The 21,650-nt window shown below is 37.4% G+C and overlaps 1 protein-coding gene across 1 annotated transcript; it reads left to right on the top strand.

Annotated features, from left to right (window-relative positions):
• The first annotated feature begins 20,436 nt into the window (after nt 1-20,436).
• Nucleotides 20,437-21,381, top strand: LOC124975390 (vomeronasal type-1 receptor 90-like). The gene has a single exon (XM_047538137.1). It carries the CDS (start codon nt 20,437-20,439, stop codon nt 21,379-21,381), a length of 945 nt encoding a protein of 314 aa, XP_047394093.1.
• Nucleotides 21,382-21,650: the final 269 nt, after the last annotated feature.

Genomic DNA, 21,650 nt, shown 5'->3' with positions numbered 1-21,650 from the left:
TGCTAGACTCTTACCTGACTAGCACAGCACAATCCAGGAGGTCAGAGGAGAGGACAGCAGATCTCCACCATCAGCAGAAGATTATAAGACACTCTCTGAATACCAATCTTTACAGGGAGTATGCTGAGATGGTATTTGAACAATGTATTGGTAAAATGGAAAAAATTTATGTTGTTCACAATGAAAAAAAATTGGCAGAATAGAGAGATACCTGAAATTTTGTATATAAGAAATTAAATCAGAGTGAAATGAAACAATTTTCTGAAAGAGGTCAGATAGGAAGAGAGGAAAGATTAACTGGGAAGATTAGGAAAACTATTATATATGGAATAAAAAATGTAAAAAGGAACTCTGCAACTCCACTTCTTTGAGTTAATAATGAGGGCTGAAGTCCCCTCTGAGGAAGGACAACCCAGCTAAGACTTTTTTATTATGTGTTTCAGGGTCTCATCATAGCAGACATTGTTTTATTCTGCAGTTTCCAAAATTTTGGAATTCTATATAACATGACATCATCAAATTGACCCCAAAGAAGTAAGGAATTTTCAGGATGCTGCACCTGAACTGGTTACCTGGAGGGAATTGGAGCATGGAAATGAAGGAGTAAAGCTGTCTTCACACTGCAACGTGAACTCCGACACTTAGTTGGGCAGATTCCAGCACGAAGAAAGGAAGGAAGGGATACATATCTGTTTACTCCTCTGAATTCTGAAATAATTATGCCTATCTTTTAGAAAGGATATGGTATATAAATAACATGATTTATGTCCAGCACATAGCAATTCATGTCCAGCCACACACACACAAGACAGCAGACTTTGGTTTGTCATTATCACATAGCCTAATTTTACCATAGCTCAAGTTTACTATCATTATCACCACTCTTATTTTCTAGAAATTGACTTAAAAATTGACAACGTGATCTGGGAGGTGAGATAGATCCTGCTTCAGGCAGGTGGTTTTGGAACTGTGAATCTATTGGGTCACATGCTCTATTTTGTGACCCATGTCTACCTGGAAAAGTCTGAGGAGCACTAGGAAGAAACAGCACATCAGGGGATGCAAAGCCCTCACCAGCCAGCTTGGTGTTGTATACAGGAATTCTGTGATATAAATGACACATAACTTGTGGTATTCAAAATCCTGGAGTAGGTTTGAGCAAAAGAACATAAGTCATATTTCTGAAAACAGGGGAAGTAGTTTACAAAATTCTTTGTAAATTAAGAGAATTTAAAGTATAACTTGTGTTTTAGAAAATTGACATTACCAATATTTTCAAATAAATCATCACACATTTTGGGAGAAGATAGAAGAAATAAAGAAATGGGGGCCAGGCATAAAGATGTGAAATCTTGGAAAAATTACACACTGTACAGATGTCATTGCTATCAACAGTAGTTCTATAGAAGTTATAATAATTTTTTTCTGTTTTGCTATTTTTTATAAAATAATAGGCATAAGCCTCATCACTGTACATTTTGCAATGGATGACATATTAGTGAGTAAATGACAGAAGCTGAAATATGTCTTTTTAAACCAAACATGAAATTAAAACATGTCACTTGCCTCATAAAATGTGTTGAAAAAGTAATGTTTAAAACCTCAAGATAACATTTTATTTATAGCTTGCATATTATTGGAACTACTTATTAAATGGAATTTAGTCCAAGAAAACCTAAAATTTACTGATGTCTCATGTGCAAACAATGACTAATTATTATCAGTCTCTAATGTCACAAATATGTGAGGAAGAAAATATCTTTATTTTGCCATAAATAAAACATCCTCTGACCTGGGAAGAACTCTTAGAGCTATCTCTTCTGCAGATACCAACAGCATCATTCAACCATTTGCTTTAGGAAGATGAAAAAGAGATAAGTTCACATTTTTTTTGTAAAGGCATATACATGAAATGATGTAGTTAAAAAATGAAACAGGAGCATAAAGACTAGGAAAAGATGAGATTCAATTTCTCTAAATCATCTTCCTAACAAAATCCTTTCAGGCACATTTATTACTAAGGAAATGGGAAGGAGAATTTTTAAATGAATAAGAGAAAGAGTTTAAGATTAATGAACACAAATATTCTTTCTACACAGCTGTTGAATATTATATTCCTGGGTCTTTTGGAACAAGGAAAAGGAAGCCACCATTCAGTTCACTTGACTTTTTAATATTTCATGTGGAGGTGACATCAGGACCAGTGTCCTTTCACTTGAAATTTACTCTGGGGCAGAGCACATGCTATGGACTGGCACTATTAATTGTCATATGTGTGACTAAATGTAGGACAAAAAAGATTTCATGAGGAAGTTAAATATATACTTGTGAAAATATGAGGTTACCCACATTTCCTTCTGATCTATGTAAATTATTATTTTAATTCCTCAATGTATAGAAGTCACATATCAAAAATAGGTATATTTTTTCAGGAAGATGAGAGAAACTAAGCTAAGTATTTTTAATGAAAACCAGGGAAACATACGACTTCTCTGATTTTTGTTAAGGAATAAATAACATATAAAAGAGGAGAGAGCATAAATGGCATTTGTAACTTGACTACTGCTATAGCTGGTTGATCAAAAAAATAGAAACCTGAAATGATTGACATTTTCTGTAGAAAACACTGACCAATTTTCTGTGTCTCAAATTTAACAGATGACATATCCTAGGAAGATTTCCTTCATTGCATTTTACAGAGCACACTTGTCTAAGTTGTGTATAGTGGTTTGAGCTGGATGTCTCTAATAAAGCTACCCAAATCCTCACTAATGCTTCCAATTTGCCCCCTTCACCCTCATTCTACAATCCCCATGTCCTTACTTACTACATCTCCGGATCAGAGAGTCACTCACCTGCATGGATATGAGGAAATCTTGGTGCATCTGAGACTAACCTGCATAGTATCAAAGAAAGGGTGCTGTGAGCTCATCTTGCTGCAGCCTGTAAACTTAGTGTCTCAAGTAAGGTAACAAGATCCCACTGGGGAGCACAGGACTATGGAGTCCCCAGTGGAACATTTCACTTGCTCCTTGATTAGATTCTGTTCTGGATAATAGCCATCAGGGGGAAATGGTGCTCAAGATTTCCTCTAAGAGTCTGACAAAAGTGAGACCCAATCATGTAGACAACCCTAACTTCTTTCATTTTGATTCAAAGTTCAAATTAGCACATACCAATTTCACATGTTGTAATGTCTGGATTCTAGGGAGAGAAAGTTCTAGTGCCTCTTGTGTCTCTGAAGAGCCTCTGTCTACAGTTTCTGAATGGTACCCTCTTCCAAACTCCATTCTCACATCGATTACCTGGTTTCCTGATGTTACTGCTCATGTGTACCATGATTTCCATACATAAATTTTCAGGATTCAAGATGTGCATCACAAGAAGGTGCACATTAAACAAAATAGAGAAATAAAGGTTTAGCTGGAGGCTAGGGTTGACCTGATTGCAGACTTAGAGAATAGACTTGAAGCTGAAAGGATTAGTTATTTTCTGAGAGATATGAATATTTAAAATCAAATAAAAAATAAAAAAATTAATAATTATAGTACCTACAATATCAATTTTCACTTGAATGAAATTTTATTTGAGGAAGAGTGGAGACTGCAAAAGAAAGCATCAGGGAACTGGAAAACAGGGTAATATACAGGCCCACAGCAAAGGTTTAGGACTGGAGATGTAGCTTGATGGTAAAGCCAATTCTTAGCTTGATGAGGTCTTGGGTTCAATACCCAGCATGTAAAAGTGGATATAAAAAAGATTTAGAACATGGTGTGATCTGAAATATATGAGTAAGCATTCTAACTTATGTAAAATTAGAACCCTGTAATGGAGAGTGAAAAAGAGAGAAGATTATAAGCAGACAATTATGGCCTATGTATTTTCAAACCTGATGAGACATATCAACTAAAAATTTCAACAAATCCTAAGACAAAACACAAACAAATGACAGCTAGACTCATTGCAGTAGGAGGGTTCTTATGGTTTAGTTACATGTTTTCCCCTGAAACTCATAAGTGTGACAATAAAAGAATGTTCAGGAGTGAATTGATGAGATTATGGGACTGTAACTTAATCCATGGATTAATCCACTGACATGGATTAACTTGGAAGTAACTGGAGACAGGTATGGCATGACTGGAGGAAGTAGGTCACTTAAGGTTTGCCTTCCGGGTTTATGCTTTGTCTCTGGCATCTCTCTCTCTCTCTCTCTCTCTCTCTCTCTCTCTCTCTCTCTCTCTCTCTCTCTGTGCTTCCTGACTGTTTTGTCATGAGCTTCTTTCCTCTACCATACCATTCCACCTGATGTTCAGGCCCAGAGTTCCAGGGTTGACCCACTATGGACTGAGACTTCTGAAACCATAACTTGTTCTTCCTATGTATTTTTGTTATGCATTTGAAAAGTGACTGAAACACACTGACAAAGAGAAATATCTTAAAAGCAATACAACCCCTCCCAAACATAGATTACCATAGATTCAAGATGAGGATAACCAAAGGCAGTTTGCTGTCAGGCAAAGAGCAACCCAGAAGACTGAAAGAGCAGATCTTATAAGTGAAAACACAATCAAAGAAACTTTCATCCCCTAGCGTTATGTCCAGTGCAAATAAATTTTTTTAACATTGAGATTTTTAAAATTTTAATTTCCTGTTTAAAATACACCACCCTATTCTTTTTTTTATTTTTGTGAAGAAGAATGAGTTCATTAAAAAGAATGCCAGTCAGGTGCTCTGGTGCCTGCCTGTAATCCTAGTGACATGAGAGTCTGAGGTAGGAGAATCACAAGTTGGAGGTCAACTTCAACAACTTACCAAGGCCCTCAGCAACTTAGTGGGACCCTGACTTTAAATAAAAAATTAAAGTGCTGGAGATAATGGTTAGTGGTTAAGCACCCCTTGGTTCATTCCCCTGTAGCAAAAAATAAAAAATAAAAAATAAAAAGAAACAAATAAGAAATGACTTTGAAACTATTATGAATTAGATGGAAGTGGTGTGAATATGCCTAAATGTGATGTACCTCCATGGGTTGGATCTAAAAACAAAATGAACCTAATGCAAAAGGAAACTGGTGAAATTTCAATAAAGTGCTATTATTTGTTAATGGTAGTGTTTGATGTTAGTTCTTAGTTTTGTCTTTCAGTGCTTCAGTCTGAATCATGTGCTCTCAAAATTCATACATTCATGTCCTAACTACCAAACCCTGATCCTAGATTATATTTGAAAACAGAACTTTTAACCATTTCATTATGACAAACTGAGTTCACATGGCTTTGTCCTAATACGATGAGACTTAGGTACTTATAAGAAGAGATCTGGACAGAGACAAGACTCAGAGGAGAGTTCAAGGGAGAACAGGGCAGCAGGCAAGCAAAGGAGAGAGATGACAGAGGAAGCAAACCTAATGACCATTCATCTTGGAGCATGTGTGCATTGTCAATAGTTTTGGGGAGAAGTCAGAGTTGGAAATGTGGGTATTCCCATTTTCTTATTTTCCTTCAGCATTCCAATTTATTTTGGGTACCAGGAAACCCAAGTGTGCTTAACCACTGAACCGCATCCCTAGCTCTCTTTGTTTTCTAATTTGAGACAGGGTCTTGCTGCCTTCACCTTCTGAGTTGCTAGATTACAGGTGTGAGCCACTGTGCCTTGTTCCTTATTTTTCTTGGACTTGAGTGTCCAGAAGGATGCTGGCCAAGTATGTTGTACATTGCTCCTCAACCAGTGATTGGCAGAGTTTTGGTTGTGTGGGGGGGTGTTGTCAATCCATGGTTGCATGATTTTGAAATTATTCTACAGAGGTCAAATGCCCTTCCTGTCATGTCACAACAGGGATTACATCATGGCCATTTGAAATTACTGGTGATTTACCTGTGACTTTGTTCGAGGGGTATTTGCTCCATTAATCCTCCTTGAAGCTGCTACATCTCTTTCTCCTTGCCCGGCCTTTGCAGTCTGATCAGCAAGTCTGCCCATCATCAAAGTGGAAAGGACTTAAAATTTCACCACTCAGAGGGATATTATCCATATAGTTAGGTACATGTGTGTGTGTACAGATGAACATTAATATGCAAATAAGTTAAACTATATTTTATATGTATGGTTAACTATACAAATTTATGTAATCTGTGTGTGTGTGTGTGTGTGTGTGTGTGTGTGTGTGTATAGATACCTAATATATTTGGGTACTGGGTATTGAACGTGGGTTTTACACACATTAGGCAAACCCTCAACCACAGAGCTATGCCACCACCCTATACATATTATTTGGAACTCTTTTGAAGTCATAGCTGAGTAAAATTCCATTGTGTATATAAACCAGATTTTCTCAATCCATTCATCTATGGACAGGCATCAGAGTTGTTTCCATAGTTGGGCTTTTGTGAATTGCATTGGTATAATTATGGATTATGGATGTGCTAATTTTAGTTCTGTTGGATGAATACCAAGTACTGATATAGATGGGTCAGATGCTTTTTCCAACTCTAGCTTTTTGAGGAATCTCAACACCGCTTTCCAAAAATGGTTGCACTAATTTGCAACTCCACCAACAAAGTAAGGGTGTACATTTTCTCCACATCTCCACCAGTATTTATTATTATTGGTTTTCTTGATAATAACCATTCTGCAGGAGGCAAAATGAAATCTCAGTGCAGTACTAACTTGGGAGATGTTGAGCATTTTTTCATATATTTGTCAACCATTCATAGTTCTTCTTTTGAGAAGTGTTATTTGTTTTTTTTTTTTTCAGAATTGGGTTTCATGTACATACTACATAGTAATCCCCCTTCAGAGGAGTAACTGGCAAAGATTTTCTCTTCACTTTGAATCATTTCATCTGCTGGGCAGAGAATTTTTAATTTGATGGCATCCCACTTATTGATTCTTGGTGCTATCTCTTCAGCTTTAGGGATCTTTTTGAGGAAGTTGGTGCCTCTACCTACGTGAAAGAGTGTTTTCCCCTAGCAGCTGTGAGATGTGTGGTCTAATTTCTAAATGTTTTATGTATTTCGATTTTGACTATGTACAGGGTAAAAGAATGTGATTTAGATTTATTCTTCTACATATGGGTATCCAGTTTTCCCAGCATAATTTATTTGAAAGACTTTTCTCCCACATATATTTTTGGCATATTTTTCAAATATCAGATGATTGTATGCCTGTGGTTTTTTCTGCACATTGTACTCTATTCCGTGGCTTCTCATGTCTACTTTGATGCTAATACCATGCCAGTTTTGCAACCATAACTGCATATTTAATTTGAGAAAGGGTACTGTGATGTCTCCTGCATCACTTTTCTTGGTCAGGATTGCTTTGGTTGCTCTGGGACTCTTATTATTCCACATAAATTTTAGGATTCTTCTTTTAGTTTTGTGAAGAACGCCATTGGTATTTTGAGGGGGATTTCATTGAATTTGTATATTAATTTTGGTATTATGACAATTTTGTCTATATTAATTCTGCCTATCCAAGAATAAGGGAGGTCTTTCCCTCTTCTGAGGTTCTCTTCAATTTCTTTCTTCAGTACTCTATAATTTTCATAGGCGAGATCATTCAACAATTAGTTATATTGATTCCCAGGTATTTTTGAGGCTACTGTGAAGGGGGTGATTTCCCTGATGTATTTTTCAGTTGAATCAATGTCAGAATATCAAAAAGTTATTGATTTTTGAGTACTGATTTTGTATCCAGCTACTTTGCTCAATTCATTTATCAACTGTAGAAATCATCTGATGGAATTTTGGGAGGCTTCTAAATATAGGATACTGTAATCAGCAAACAGTGATAGTTTGACTTCTTCTTTTACAATTTGTTTCCCTTTAATTTTATTCTCATGTCTGGTTGCCCTGACTAGAGTTTCAAGACATATATTGGATATAAGTGAGGTGTGTGGATATCCTTAGCTTCTTGGTTTTATTGGAAATGCTTTGAGTGTTTCTCCTTTCATTATGATGTTGGCTAGGAGTTTGTCATATAAAACTTTTATAATGTTAAGTTCTTTCTATCCCTAGTTTCTCCAGCATTTTTGGTTAAATGGTTGCAGTATTTTATCAAAGACCTCTTCTGCATCTACTGAAATGATCATATAATTCTTATTTTTAATTCTGTTTAGGTGGTGATTTACATTTATTTATTTCTGTATGTTGAACTAGACTTGCATCCCTAAGATCAAGCCTACTTGATCATTGTGTATTCTCTTTTTTTTTAATTTATTTTTATTGTAAATAAATGGGATACATGTTGTCTCTGTACATGGAGTAACAGCATACCATTTGTATAATCTTACATTCACATAGGGTAATGATGTTTGATTCATTCTGTTATTTTTTCTTCCCCCCACCCCTCCCAACCCTCTTTTCCCTCTATATAGTCCCTCCTTCCTCCATTCTTGCCCACCTCCCACCCCCCATCATGTGTTATCATGCACTTATCAGTGAGATCACTTGTCTTTTGTATTTTTGAGATTCGCTTACCTCACTTAGCATGATATTCTCCAATTTCATCCATTTGCCTGAAAATGCCATAATTTTATTATTCTTCATAGCTGAGTAATACTGCATTGTATATATATATATATATATATATATATATATATATATATATACCACAGTTTCTTTATCCATTCATCAATTGAAGGACATCTAGGTTGGTTCCACAGTCTGGCTATTGTGAACTGAGCAGCTATGAACATGGATGTGGCTGTATCTCTGTAGTATGCTGATTTTAAGTTCTATGGGTATAGGCCGAGGAGTGGGATAGCTAGGTCAAATGGTGGTTCCATTCCAAGTTTTCTAAGGAATCTGCACACTGCTTTCCAGAGTGACTGCACTAATTTGAAGCCCCACCAGCAATGTATGAGTGTACCTTTTTCCCCATATGCTCTCCAACACCTATTGTTGCTTGTATTCTTGATAATCACCATTCCAATTGGGGTGAGATGGAATCTTAGGGTAGTTTTGATTTGCATTTCTCTTATTACTAGAGATGTTGAAGACTTTTTCATATATCTGTTGATTGCTTGTAGATCTTCCTCTGTGAAGTGTCTGTTCATATCCTTAGACATTTGTTGATTGGGTTCTTTGTATTCTTGGTGTAGAGTATTTTGAGTTCTTTATATATTCTGGAAATTAGTGCTCTGTCTGAAGTATGAGTGGCAAAGATATTCTCCCACTCTGTAGGCTCTCTCTTCGCATTGCTGATAGATTCCTTTGCTGAGAGAAAGCTATTTAGTTTGAATCTATCCCAGTTGTTGATTCTTGCTTTTATTTCTTGTGCTATGGGAGTCCTGTTAAGGAAGTCTGATCCTAAGCCAACAAGTTGAAGATTTGGACCTATTTTTTATTCTATAAGATGCAGGGTCTCTGGTCTGATTTCAAGGTCCTTGATGCATTGTGAGTTGATTTTTGTGCAGAGTGAGAGAGAGGGGTTTAGTTTCATTCTCTTTCATATGGATGTCCAGTTTTCCCAGCACCATTTGTTGAAGAGGCTATCTTTTCTCCATTGCATTTTTTGGCACCTTTGTCTAGTATTAGAAAATTATATTTATTTGGGTTTGTGTCTGTGTCCTCTGTTCTGTACCATTGATCTACCTGTCTATTTTGCTACCAATACCATGCCAGTTTTGTTACTATAGCTTTGTAGTATAGTTGAAATTCTGGTATTGCGATACCCCCTGTTTCATTCTTCCTGCTAAGGATTGCTTTAGCTATCCTGGGTTTCTTATTCTTCCAGATAAATTTTATGATTGCTTGCTCTATTTCTGTATGGTACATCATTGGGATTTTAATTGGAATTTCATTGAATCTGTATTGCACTTTTGGTAGTAGGTCTATTTTGACAATATTAATTCTGCCTATCCAAGAACATGGGACATCTTTCCATCTTCTAAGGTCTTCCTCAATTTCTTTCTTCAATGATTTGTAGTTTTCATTGTAGAGAACTTTTACCACTTTGGTGAGATTGGTTCCCAAGTATTTAATATTTTTGGAGGGTATTGCAAATGGAGTTGTTTTCCTCATTTCCTTTTCAGCTGTTTCGTCACTTGCATATAAAAATGCTTTAGATTTATGCGTGTTGATTTTGTAGCCTGCTATTTTGCTAAATTCATTGATGAGTTCTAAAAGTTTTCTGGATGAGGTTTTTGGATCCTCTAAATGTACAATTATGTCACCAGCAAATAGTGACAGTTTAAGTTCCTCTTTTCCTATTCATATTCCTTTAATTTCTTTAGTCTGCCTAATTGCTCTGGCTAGAGTTTCGAGGACAATGTTGAATAGAAGTGGTGAAAAAGGACATCCCTGTCTTGTTCCCATTTTTAAAGGGAATGTTTGTGGTTTTTCTCCATTAAGAATGATTTTGGCCATGGGCTTTGCATAAATAGCCTTTACAATGTTCAGGTATGTTCCTACTATCCCTATTTTTTCTAGTGTTTTGAGCATGAAAGGGTGTTATATTTTGTCAAACACTTTTTCCACATCAATTGAAATGATGATTGAAATGATTCTTATCCTTAAGTCTATTGACATGATGGATTATGTTTATTGATTTATGGATGTTAAACCATCCTTGCATTCCAGGGATGAACCCCACTTGATCGTGGTGCACAATTTTCTTAATATATTTTTGGATACAGTTTGCCAATATTTTGTTAATGATCTTTTCATTTATATTCATCAAGGATATTGGTCTAAAATTTTCTTTCCTTGATGTGTCTTTTCCTGGTTTGGGTATGAGGGTGATATTAGCTTCATAGAATGAGTTTGGTAGGGTACCATCCTTTTCTACTTCCTGGAATACTTTGAGAAGTATTGGAATGAGTTCTTCTTTGACGGTCTTGTAGAACTCGGCTGAGAATCCGTCTGGTCCTGGACTTTTCTTGGGTGGTAGATTTTTAATGGCTTTTACTATTTCATTGCTTGATATTGATCTGATTAAATTGTGTATGTCCTCCCGGTTCAGTTTGGAAGAAGCGTATGTCTCTAGAAATCTGTCAATGTCTTCGGAAGTTTCTATTTTGTTCGAATACAGATTTTCAAAGTAGCTTCTCATTATTTTCTGTATCTCAGTGGTGTCTGTCATGATATTTCCTTTTTCATCAAGAATTTTAGTCATTTGAATTTTCTCTCTCCTTTTCTTTGTTAGTGTGGCTAAGGGCTTGTCTATTTTGTTTACTTTCTCAAAGAATCAACTTTTTGTTTTGTCAATTTTTTGAATTGTTTCTTTTGTTTCAATTTCATTGATTCCAGCTCTGATTTTAATTATTTCCTGTCTTCTACTACTCTTGCTCTTATTTTGTTCTTTTTCTAGGGCTTTGAGCTGTAATGTTAGGTCATTCAGTTGTTGACTTTTCATTCTTTTCTGGAATGCGCTCCATGCAATAAATTTTCATCTTAGTACCACTTTCATAGTGTCCCAGAGATTTTGATATGTTGTGTTGTCATTCTCATTGACCTCTAAGAATTTTTTTATCTCCTCCCTGATGTTTTTTGTTATCCATGTTCATTCAATAGCATATTCTTTAGTCTCCAGGTGTTGGAGTAATTTCTTTTTTATTTTGTCATTGATTTCTACTCTTAGTCCATTATGATTTGATAGAACACAAGGCAGTATCTCTATTTTTTTGCATTTACTAAGGGCTGCTTTGTGGCATAACATGGTCTATTTTTGAGAAAGTTCCATGTGCTGCTGAGAAGAAAATGAATCTGCTCGTTGATGGATGGAATATTTTATACATGTCTATTAAGTCTAGGTTATTGATTGTGTTATTGAGTTCTATGGTTTCTTTGGTTGGTTTTTGTTTGGAAGATCTATCTAGTGGTGACAGCGGTGCATTAAAGTCACCCAGAATTGTGTCGTGGTCTATGTGTTTTCTGTAATTGAGAAGGATTTGTTTGATGTACAGGAATGCACCATTGTTTGGGGCATAAATATTTACTATTGTTATGTCTTCCTGATTTATGGTTCTCTTAAACAGTATGAAATGTCCTTCTTTATCCCTTCTGACTAACTTTGGCTTGAAGTCCACTTTATCTGATATAAGAATGGAAACCCCCACTTTTACTGAGTCCATGTGTGTGGTAGGTTTTTTCCCATTCTTGCACCTTTAGTCTGTGGATGTCTTTTTCTATGTGATGAGTCTCTTGCAGGCAGCATATTGTTGGGTCTTTCTTTTTAATCCATTCTGCCATTCTGTGTCTTTTGATTGATGAGTTTAGGCCATAAATGTTCAGGGTTATTATTGAGATATGATTTGTATTCCCAGTCATTTGGCTTACTTTTGGTTTTTAAGTTAGCTTGGTTTCTCCTTTGAGTGGTTTTTCTCTAAGGTAGTTCCTCCCTTTGCTGACCTCCATTGTTGTTTTTCATTTCCTCCTCATGGAATATTTTGTTGAGAACATTCTGTAGTGCAGGCTTTCTATTCGTAAATTCTTTTAACTTTTGTTTATCATGGAAGGATTTTATTTCATCTTCAAATCTGAAGGTTAGTTTTGCTGGGTATAGGATTCTTGGTTGGCAACTATGTTCTTTCAGAGTTTGAAATACGTTGTTCCAGGCCCTTCTAGCTTTTAGAGTCTGGGTTGAGAAATCGGCTGCTATCCGTATTGTTCTTGCCCTATATGTAATCTGATGGTTTTCTCTCACGGCCTTCAAAATCCTATCTTTATTTTGAATGTTAGGCATTTGCATTATAATGTGCCTTGGTGTGGACCTGTTGTGATTTTGTGCATTTGGTGTTCTGTAAGCCTCTTGTATTTGATTTTCCATTTCATTCTTCATGTTTGGGAAATAGTCTAATATTATTTCATTGAATAGCTTGTTCATTCCTTTCAGTTGAATCTCTTTGCCTTCCTAAATCCCAATAATTCTTAAATTTGGTCTTTTCATGATGTCCTATAGTTCTTGGAGATTCTGTTCATGATTTCTTACCATCTTCTCTGTTTGGGAAACTTTATTTTAAGATTAAATATTTTGTCTTCATTGTCTGAGGTTCTGTCTTCCAAGTGGTCTAGTCTTTTGGTGATGCTTTCCATTGAGTTTTTTAATTTGGTTTATTGTTTTCTTCATTTCAAGGATTTCGATTTTGTTTTTTTTTTTGAGAATCTCTATCTCTTTGTTGAAATGATCTTTTGCTTCTTGAATTTGCTCTTTCAGTTTATTGGTATTAGCATTCATTGCCTGCATTTGATCTCTTATCTCATCATTTGCTTCATGAATCATCTTAATCATGTATAATCTGAAGTCCTTTTCTGACATTTCTTCTATCATACTGTCATTGGATTCTATTAATATAGAATCTAGATTTGTTTGGATCATTTCTTCCCTTGTTTTTTCATGTTGTTCATGTATCTTCCCCTCTAGCAGTGCAGATCTGGGGTATTGCATATTTCCCCCTATAGGCTTATAGTGGCCCTATAGGTTTCCAAAATCCTTTCTTTAAGGGGAGATTAATATTAGCAGTGCCCAAATCAGACACTATGCAATCCTAGACCAAATAGCCCCTATGAGGACAATAAAAATATTGTCATAATAAACAGAATGAGCGCAAATATTATCTTCAGTAGAACAAACAGATTTGCAATAAGGTCTGTAGTTTCTAATGTAGGATGAGGAGGATGCAGAGGGATGTAGAATGTGGCTATTAATGGGATAAGAAAAGAATATACAGGAGTTCTAGATAATAGAAAGGGTGAGAGCATAATCAAAAGAAATTGGATGTTAGTATACAGAAAACGGAGAAAGAGACTCCCAGGGAACAGGTAAACAAAAGGAAAAGAGAGCAAGAAAACTAAAGAAATAAAAACTTAAATTTTTTCAATAAGGATAAAAAAGAAAATCTACAGTATAACAGTCATATACTAATGAAACCTCCCAGAGTTCAGTAGCCTGATGTATGTGAGGTACCTGACAATGAGCTTCAAGTCTCCGGCAGGCATCTCAGGATGGGTTTTGCCCCACCTAAATTTTGGAGCTAAGGTTTCCAGGATTATCCAAGATGGCTGCTCTGGCTTGGAAACGTGTTGGCAAATGGGGCACTGCAGCTCAGTGTGTGGCTGTGGTCAGCAGAAAGTCCTGGAGGCAGCATGCGGTTGGTCATGCAGGGGTCCTGGAGGTTGGGTGTGTTTGGTGTGGTTTTGGGATCCTGGAGGCTGGTTGCAATCAGTTGGTCTGGGGTCCCCGTGATAGGGCACAGTCAGTTGGTGGGGGGGTCCTGGTGGCAGGGAGCAGTCAGTCGATTTGAGGGCCCCAGAGGCAGGGAGTGATCAGTCGGACTGAGGGATCCCGGAGATGGGGCTCTGTTAGTCCAGCCAGGAGTCCTATGGGTCCTGGCTGTTGTCTCAAAATGGCGGCAGCCACATGTAATCAAACCTGCAAGGTACTGTAACAGTGAACTTCCAGGCAGCAGCAGGCAGCTGGTGCTCCACTGGCAGTCGGCGATCAGTTTGCTGACTGTTGTCAGACAATCTGGAGGTGAACCTCGTGGGTTGGGTGATGGATAGGAGTAGTAAGGCAGGTGATGGACAGGCGAGGGACCAGCAAATTGCAGATGATAGGTGCCTAACAGTGAGCAATCTGCACTCAAAAAATTCTTCAATATGCTGGCAGACTGCAGGTGATCACAGCAGACAAATGGAATAACCAGCAGGGGATCGATAAGCAGCAAAACTGCCTTACCAAGAAACAGATATCCTTTGCTTGAAACCGGAGTTATGGAGCGAAAAGGAATGCAGCCTCCCTCTAGTCCACCATCTTGTATCTCAGTATTCTCTTCTTAATATGTTTTTAAGTAAGATTTTCTAATTTTTTTTTTTTTTTTTTTTTTACGGTGCTGGGGATTGAACCCAGGGCCTTGTGCTTGCAAGGCAAGCACTCGACCAATGGAGCTATCTCCCCTGCCCTCTAATACTTTTAAAGGATTGTTCATCTCTGTTTATCAGGGATGTTGATCTGTAGTTTTCCTCACTAGAGGGTTCTTTGTCTGATTTTGCTGTCAGGGTTACACTGGATTTAGGATTACACTGTGTTTGGGATTCTTTTTCTCTTTGAAATTTATGAAACAACTTGGGGAAGACTGGTGTTATTTCTTCTTTAGAGGTCTTGTAGAGCTCTCTTTAGAATCCTCTGGTCCTAGGGTTTTCCTTGCTGATATGCTTTTAATTACTGTTTAGATTTCATTCCTCAATATTGATCTGTTTTGGCTGCTTACATATTTCTGGTTCAGTTAGGGAAGATTTTATGTGTCTAGAAATCAGTCCATGTCCTCTAGACTTTGCAGTTTGTTAGAGCATAAATTTTCAGAAATGTTTCTGATGATCCTTTGGATTTCAGAAATGTCTGCAGTAATAGCTCACATTTCATTTCTGATCTTATTAATTTTTGTCTATTTTCTCTTTCTTTTGTTATTTGAGAAAGCTTGTATCAAAGTTATTTATTGTAAATGAACCAAATCATTTTTGTGATGACCTCTTCTTACTTTTTCTCAGATCACCCCTAGGACCTCATGGTGTAACACAGAGCTCCATTCCCTGCCCCTACTGCTTCACACTTCCAGTGTTTCTTCTGAGAAAAATACTTTGAGCTTCTAAGCCTACCTATTCTGGCATAATTTTGGTGACATTAAACCTTGTTAGCATATAGCTGCTTGAAGATAAGACAAACTAGATCGCTGCTGTTCATAAGAGATATACCTTCCTGATGATGTGAAAGAATAGAACTCTCCTGGTAATTGTTATGTCCTCCCATTTGCTGTTTAATCTGTCTGATTTGCACCATGAATGAATTATGCCAAATTCCTGGTTAAGAAAAATGGGGAAAAACCTGGGTAGAGGATTATATGTGCCAGGCCTGGGTGAGCCCCACACTACGGATACATAAAACACTTATGTCATTCTTTATGAAGTCACTAAATTCAATGTTTATATGTAGTCTAGGTAAGTTCATAACAATGTATTTTCCTGAGTATGTAATTTTGTTCTTTAAAAGTTTCTTTGACTATGCTGAAGCTTGTATCATTTTTCTGATTCCTTCTCAATCAGTTTAATAAAACATAGAAAGTTGAGTGTTGTTCATATTCTCCAATATCATTGTTTTCATAGAATGCCGAAAATTGAAGCCTAAGTTTCCTCTACTTCCACAGAGCCTTTTGATTACATCACACTGGCAAATGAACATTAATTTCTCTCTTTTTTTTTTTACCATGAAGTTTCCCATTTTTCATTCACAGAATGAAAATTTTCCAGATTCATAGATGTGTGTTTCATCCCAGTAGTGTGGGGTCATCAAATAGGAGGGGTTGTATGTTTATAGTACATTTGAGGACACTCTAGACATTCCTAGAGAATGAAAAGAAATTGTCTCAAAGTGATTTGCTTTTAGCTTGGTGCAGTGGCACATACTTGTAATCACAGTGATTCAGGAGACAGAGGCAGGAGGATGGTGAGTGCAGAATCATTCTCAGCAATTGGATGAAGCCCTAAGCAACTCAGCAAGACCCTGACTCTAAATAAAATATAAAACTGAATGAGAATGTTGTTCAGTGGTTGAGTGCACCTGGATTTTTTTCAAAATAAGTAAATAGTTTTTGCTTCTTCTCCTAATGGCCAGAAGAGATATTTGAATAAATTTCTTAACATGAAATGATACTCCATACCTGAATCTGAGTTTGAAAATCCTTGAAGACATGGCCAATACCATACCAATCCATATGGCCAGTATGAGAGGGGATGGAGAAAGATGGTCCCACATTTTAGGGAGAAGATCCAAAACCCATGAAAGGTGCCTGGAATGGATCACCCCAGAGTAGAAGCATTACACTATTTGAAATGGGTTTGAACTAATTTGAACTTAAGTCACAAAATGAGAAGAATGTGTGTAGTCTGTATGCTTGGGAGCCTTCAGATCCCTCACGCAGATGTGTTCAGGGAATTGAGAGAAAGTTTTGAGTTTGACTCTCCCCAGGTTGCTACTATTCAGAGAATAAAGTAAAAGTAAGAGACAGATGACAGGTTCCACTGGGGAAGTCACTGTTCTGCATTGTCCAGTGGGATCTTGTCACCCTCTTACAGATGCTAAAATTAAAGACTATCAAGGGGTGAATCAAAGTTGTCCTTTCCTTAAAACCACAGAATCAGTTCAGCCCACTGATTCCACATACAATCAACTTAGGTAAGTGCCTTTCAATTCCTCAGATGCAGCATCAGTATGTGAGTAGGCTTCTGTGATTTTGATGAATAATCAAAATAGCTATATTGTGTCTTATTTTTTCACAGTGCTAAATGACTTAGCCAGTTATACCCATACTCAACAGCTCAAAGGATTTTTTCACTAGAATGCAATGGGAAATTTTCTGTTTATTTGATTCAGTAAAATTAGTTGTTCTTTTTTTTAGAAGAAATAATTATTTCCAGTAAATCATTTTAGATTCCTATCTATTTGTCAGACTGAAGTGAATTTAATTACTGCCATTTCAGTTTTCAAAGTACATATTATTATGTTGTCCTGTGACTATTTCAAAATTACTAATTCATATTCATATTCATGAAGGAAGAGCTAAGTTTTAATTCCAGAATTTTATTATGCACACTCACTAGGTTTTCCTTCTCTTCTCTCCATGAACCAATTCAAAATATTGTTTGGTTTTTATTTATTGTTTATTATTTTGTTATTATTTGTTTATTATTTTGATTCATTCTACACAAATGGGGTACTTTTATTTCTCTGCTTGGACACAAAGTGGAATCACACCATTTGTGCAATCACATATGTACATAAGGTAATATGAGAAATGTCATTGCAATCACATATGTATATAGGGTAATATGTCTCATTCAATTATCTTTCCTTTCCCCCACCCCTTTCCCTACCACTCATTTTCTGCTACACAATCCATTCTTCCTCCATTCTTGCCTTCCCCCCATTATGTATCATCATCCACTTATCAGAGAAATCACTCCGCCTTGGATTTTTGGGATTGGCTTATTTCCCTTAGCATGATGTTCTCCAAGTCCATCCGTTTACCTGCAAATGCCATAATTTTATTCAAAATATTGTTTAAGCATTTATGTCTGTATTGGAAATAATGAGAATTAATTCTATATACTGAAATAATTTTAAATCAATAAGCAGTAAATGATGTTCTTTGTACAAATAATTTGCTTATGAAGAGAGTTTAACCTCACATTTCTACAAAGTGTCAAATACCACTTACTTATGAAGATGTATTTTGTCTCAGTTTTGATCTTCCAAAAGTAAGCTAATGGTGCTTTGGCAGCCAGGAGGTTTCAAGCTGCAGCAGGGACCAGGGCCTGCAATTGCTTAAGAAATACAACCAAATGGGGAGAGTAGTGGTCACTCTTTTAAGGCTTCCAAATGTCCAGTGGTGTAATTTCTCTGGTATAGCAAGGAGAAAGTGGACATTAGTGAAGAATTGATGGTGAATTTGTCCTGTATGATAACAATAAACCAAACATGCCCTTCCATGTATCTATTGCACATCACTAAATGAGGACATAAATCTCAGTGTTTATAGGACATGCTTGACTCTGTTCACATTGCACCTGAGGAAACAGATATGACCTTCTCTCTTCCTCAAGCCTGAGTCTCTCCACAAACAAACCATGGTAGCCCAAGCTGGGTGGGGCTCTGCTGAGAGCCATCCTCCCTATCCACTGCTGTCCTCACCACTGACTACGGTGCACCAGTTTTAGCTTTGTTCACTATATTCTTGTCCATTTGATGGTAGCATATATGTCAGGGATGTTCATGATTTGGACAACAGCAGAGATCAAAGTGTTTAAGTGAAGTCTTCTTTGGTCAGGGCAGGAAAGGTAGTCTCCACTGTGTTACCTTTCCCTTGAGGGGTCATCACTCTGTCTGCTCTAAGGGTGCTGGAGATGACACTTTAAAGAAACAGATTTACATTCACATTTACTCTTCCTTATGTTTTACTATCTAATCTGCCCACTTGGACTTACTGTCCCCTGTGTCCCATTTCTGAACTTCTTTTGCATATTATTTGTCTGTGTATGTGTGTGTGTGTGTATGAGTGTGTGATTCATTTCATCTTATTTGAAACCTCCAGTCTAAGGACAGTTTTGTTTCTCCACTGTTGAAATCATGATTTGGCACTTGGCACATTTGGATTTCCAGGTACTGCTTTAGCATAATGTCTCTGAAGAACTCTGTTTGAGGAGAGATTCCTGGATAATCCTGATGATGGACAGGCCTTCTGTTCTGAGTCCTGCTCTCCTGGGCTGAGTAGTACTGGCAGGTGTGTGTGGGGTGAGTCACAGCTGGCAGAAGACAGGCTAAAAGGAATCCTTTTAATTTCCTTTTAAGAAATGTTCACATGTTTTAGGAAGTTCTCTAGTAAAACTGATAAATTAACACAGAAGTAGAAATATAACATTGTTTATAATTCAAATATATGTAAAACATATGAAAGTGCACTGTAGGTCTCACTAGTACAAGTGTATGTGATGTGTGCAGTGTGGAGACACCAGCTGCTTCCTTGCCTGCTGCCACCTGGTGCTCCAGGGGAATTAGTGCACATGGGAGATTTCTGAGATCAACGGACTCTGCCACTTTCTTTGATCAGCACCGTGGGAAAAGAGAGAAAGTTTTTCAGCTGGAAGAAGATATTTCTCCTACAGAAAAATGTAATTTTCCCCTGGTTTTAAGGTAATGCTGCACAAAAACATGATCTTCTGTAAAGATTGCAAATGGTGTCACTTATTCAACACAACATACCATGAAGTGATATTTAAGCAGTCAAACTGGGCATGGTGGCACATGCATGTAAAGCCAACAGCTTGGGAAGCTGAGGCAGGAGGATCATGATTTTTCAAAGCCAGTGTCAGCAACTTAGTGAGTCTCTAAACAACAGTCAGATCCTGCATCTAAATGTAATATGGAAAATGGGAAGTGGCTTAATGATTAAGTGCCCCTGGGTTCACTACTACTCACTACCAAAAATAAACAAATAATTACATAAATAAGTTTAAATAGTTTGACTTCAGAACCCACATTTATTGGTATTTTGTCTGTAATTTGAGGATGCAAAATGCAGAATAGAGAACACTGAAAGTATAGAGCTGTCCATGACTGTACTGTTGACACTGTTACCTTGAGCATTCTATTTGGACATTCCTGCAACATGCCTTATTTGAATTCACATAATGTGCTACATACTCAGATTTTTATTAGGTTACCCCCATGTGAAGACAAATTAACATGTACTTTGTCCATGAAACACAATAAAGTGTTAAAGAGAAAATGCTATCCTTGAGTATTAAAAGAATTTTAATGCAACCACATACGTTGATGGAGGCAGCCTTTGTTGTTGAGACTAATGAAGGTGGTAACAACTGTGAGGAAGAGAATTTACCTTTCTTTGCTCTTCAGACATTGACTCCATACTTCTTTTCACCAGGGGGAAAAAAATGACCAAAAGCAACACACTTTACATTTTTATCGCTGTGAGATCTGCCTTTTCTTCACAAATCATCATTGGGATCACAGCCAATGCCTTCCTGCTTCTCTCCCACATCCTCACCTTCCTTTCCCAGCACAGGTCCAAGCCCATTCATCTGACCATCGCTCACCTGGCCCTCATTTATCTCCTGATGCTCACAATCAGGGCATTCCTGGATATAGACATTTTGGGAGTTCAGGACATTTTGGATGAGAGCACATGTAAAGCAGTTGTCTACTTGTACAGGTTGATGAGGAGCTTGTCTCTGTATACCACATGCCAGCTGAGTGTCCTTCATGCCATCACCCTGAGCCCCAGAAACTCCTTTTGGACAAAGTTGAAACCCACATCTCCACCTCAGAGTCTGTGTTGCTTTCTCATTCTCTGGGTTGTCAACATGTTCATTAATGTTCAGGTTTTCGTCTCCAGGGGAGGCCCCACCAATGAGACATCAGTCTTTTGGTTTGCCTCTGAATCCTGCAGTGTTTCCCCCACAGGTGTTCACTTCAGGACCTTATTTGCCCTGATAGGAAGTTTACGGGATACCTTTTCTATAGGGCTCATGGCCCTCTCGAGTGGGTACACAGTGACTCTCCTATTCAGGCACAAGAAGCAGTGCCAGCACCTTCACAGCACCAGCATGTCTTCAAGGGCATCCCCAGAGCTGAGGGCCTCCAGGACCATCCTGCTGCTCATGGGTTTCTTTGTGGTCATGTACTTCATGGACTACATTACATCCTCCTTTTCAGGAAAGATGCAGAAGAAGGATCCAGCTCAACTAGTGTTCCAGATGTTGACGGGCAATGGCTATGCCACCATCAGTCCTTTCAGGCTAATCATAAATGAAAAACAAATACTCAAGTTCTTCCAACTCACATTGGGGAAGGAGAGAAAATGTTTATGCAGTGCCTGAAAAAACCCTCATTTTTTAAAAAATCCCATGCAATTTATTTCTGAATTTCCAGAGACTTGTGTATGTTGAAGAAAATCTAAGTGAGCATGGAGGTATTTAACTTGAAAACTTGTTCTTAGTAAGGTTGCCAAAGCAAGCCTGGCATGGGTGCACATGTCTGCAATTCCATTGGCCCAGGAAGCTGTGACAGGATCACAAGTTCCAGGCCAGGCTTAGCAAGGTAAGGAAGTCTAAGCAACTTAGAAGGACCCTGTCTCAAAATAAAATAT

Source organism: Sciurus carolinensis, unplaced genomic scaffold (assembly GCF_902686445.1).
Source record: "Sciurus carolinensis unplaced genomic scaffold, mSciCar1.2, whole genome shotgun sequence".
Taxonomy (NCBI): domain Eukaryota; kingdom Metazoa; phylum Chordata; class Mammalia; order Rodentia; family Sciuridae; genus Sciurus; species Sciurus carolinensis.
Note: the sequence above shows the minus strand (reverse complement) of the source record. Positions and strands in the feature narration are given on the sequence as shown.

Bases quoted from the DNA above. Each gene is read 5' to 3' on its own strand.
- LOC124975390 (XM_047538137.1), top strand. From the start codon at position 20,437: ATGACCAAAAGCAACACACTTTACATTTTTATCGCTGTGAGATCTGCC.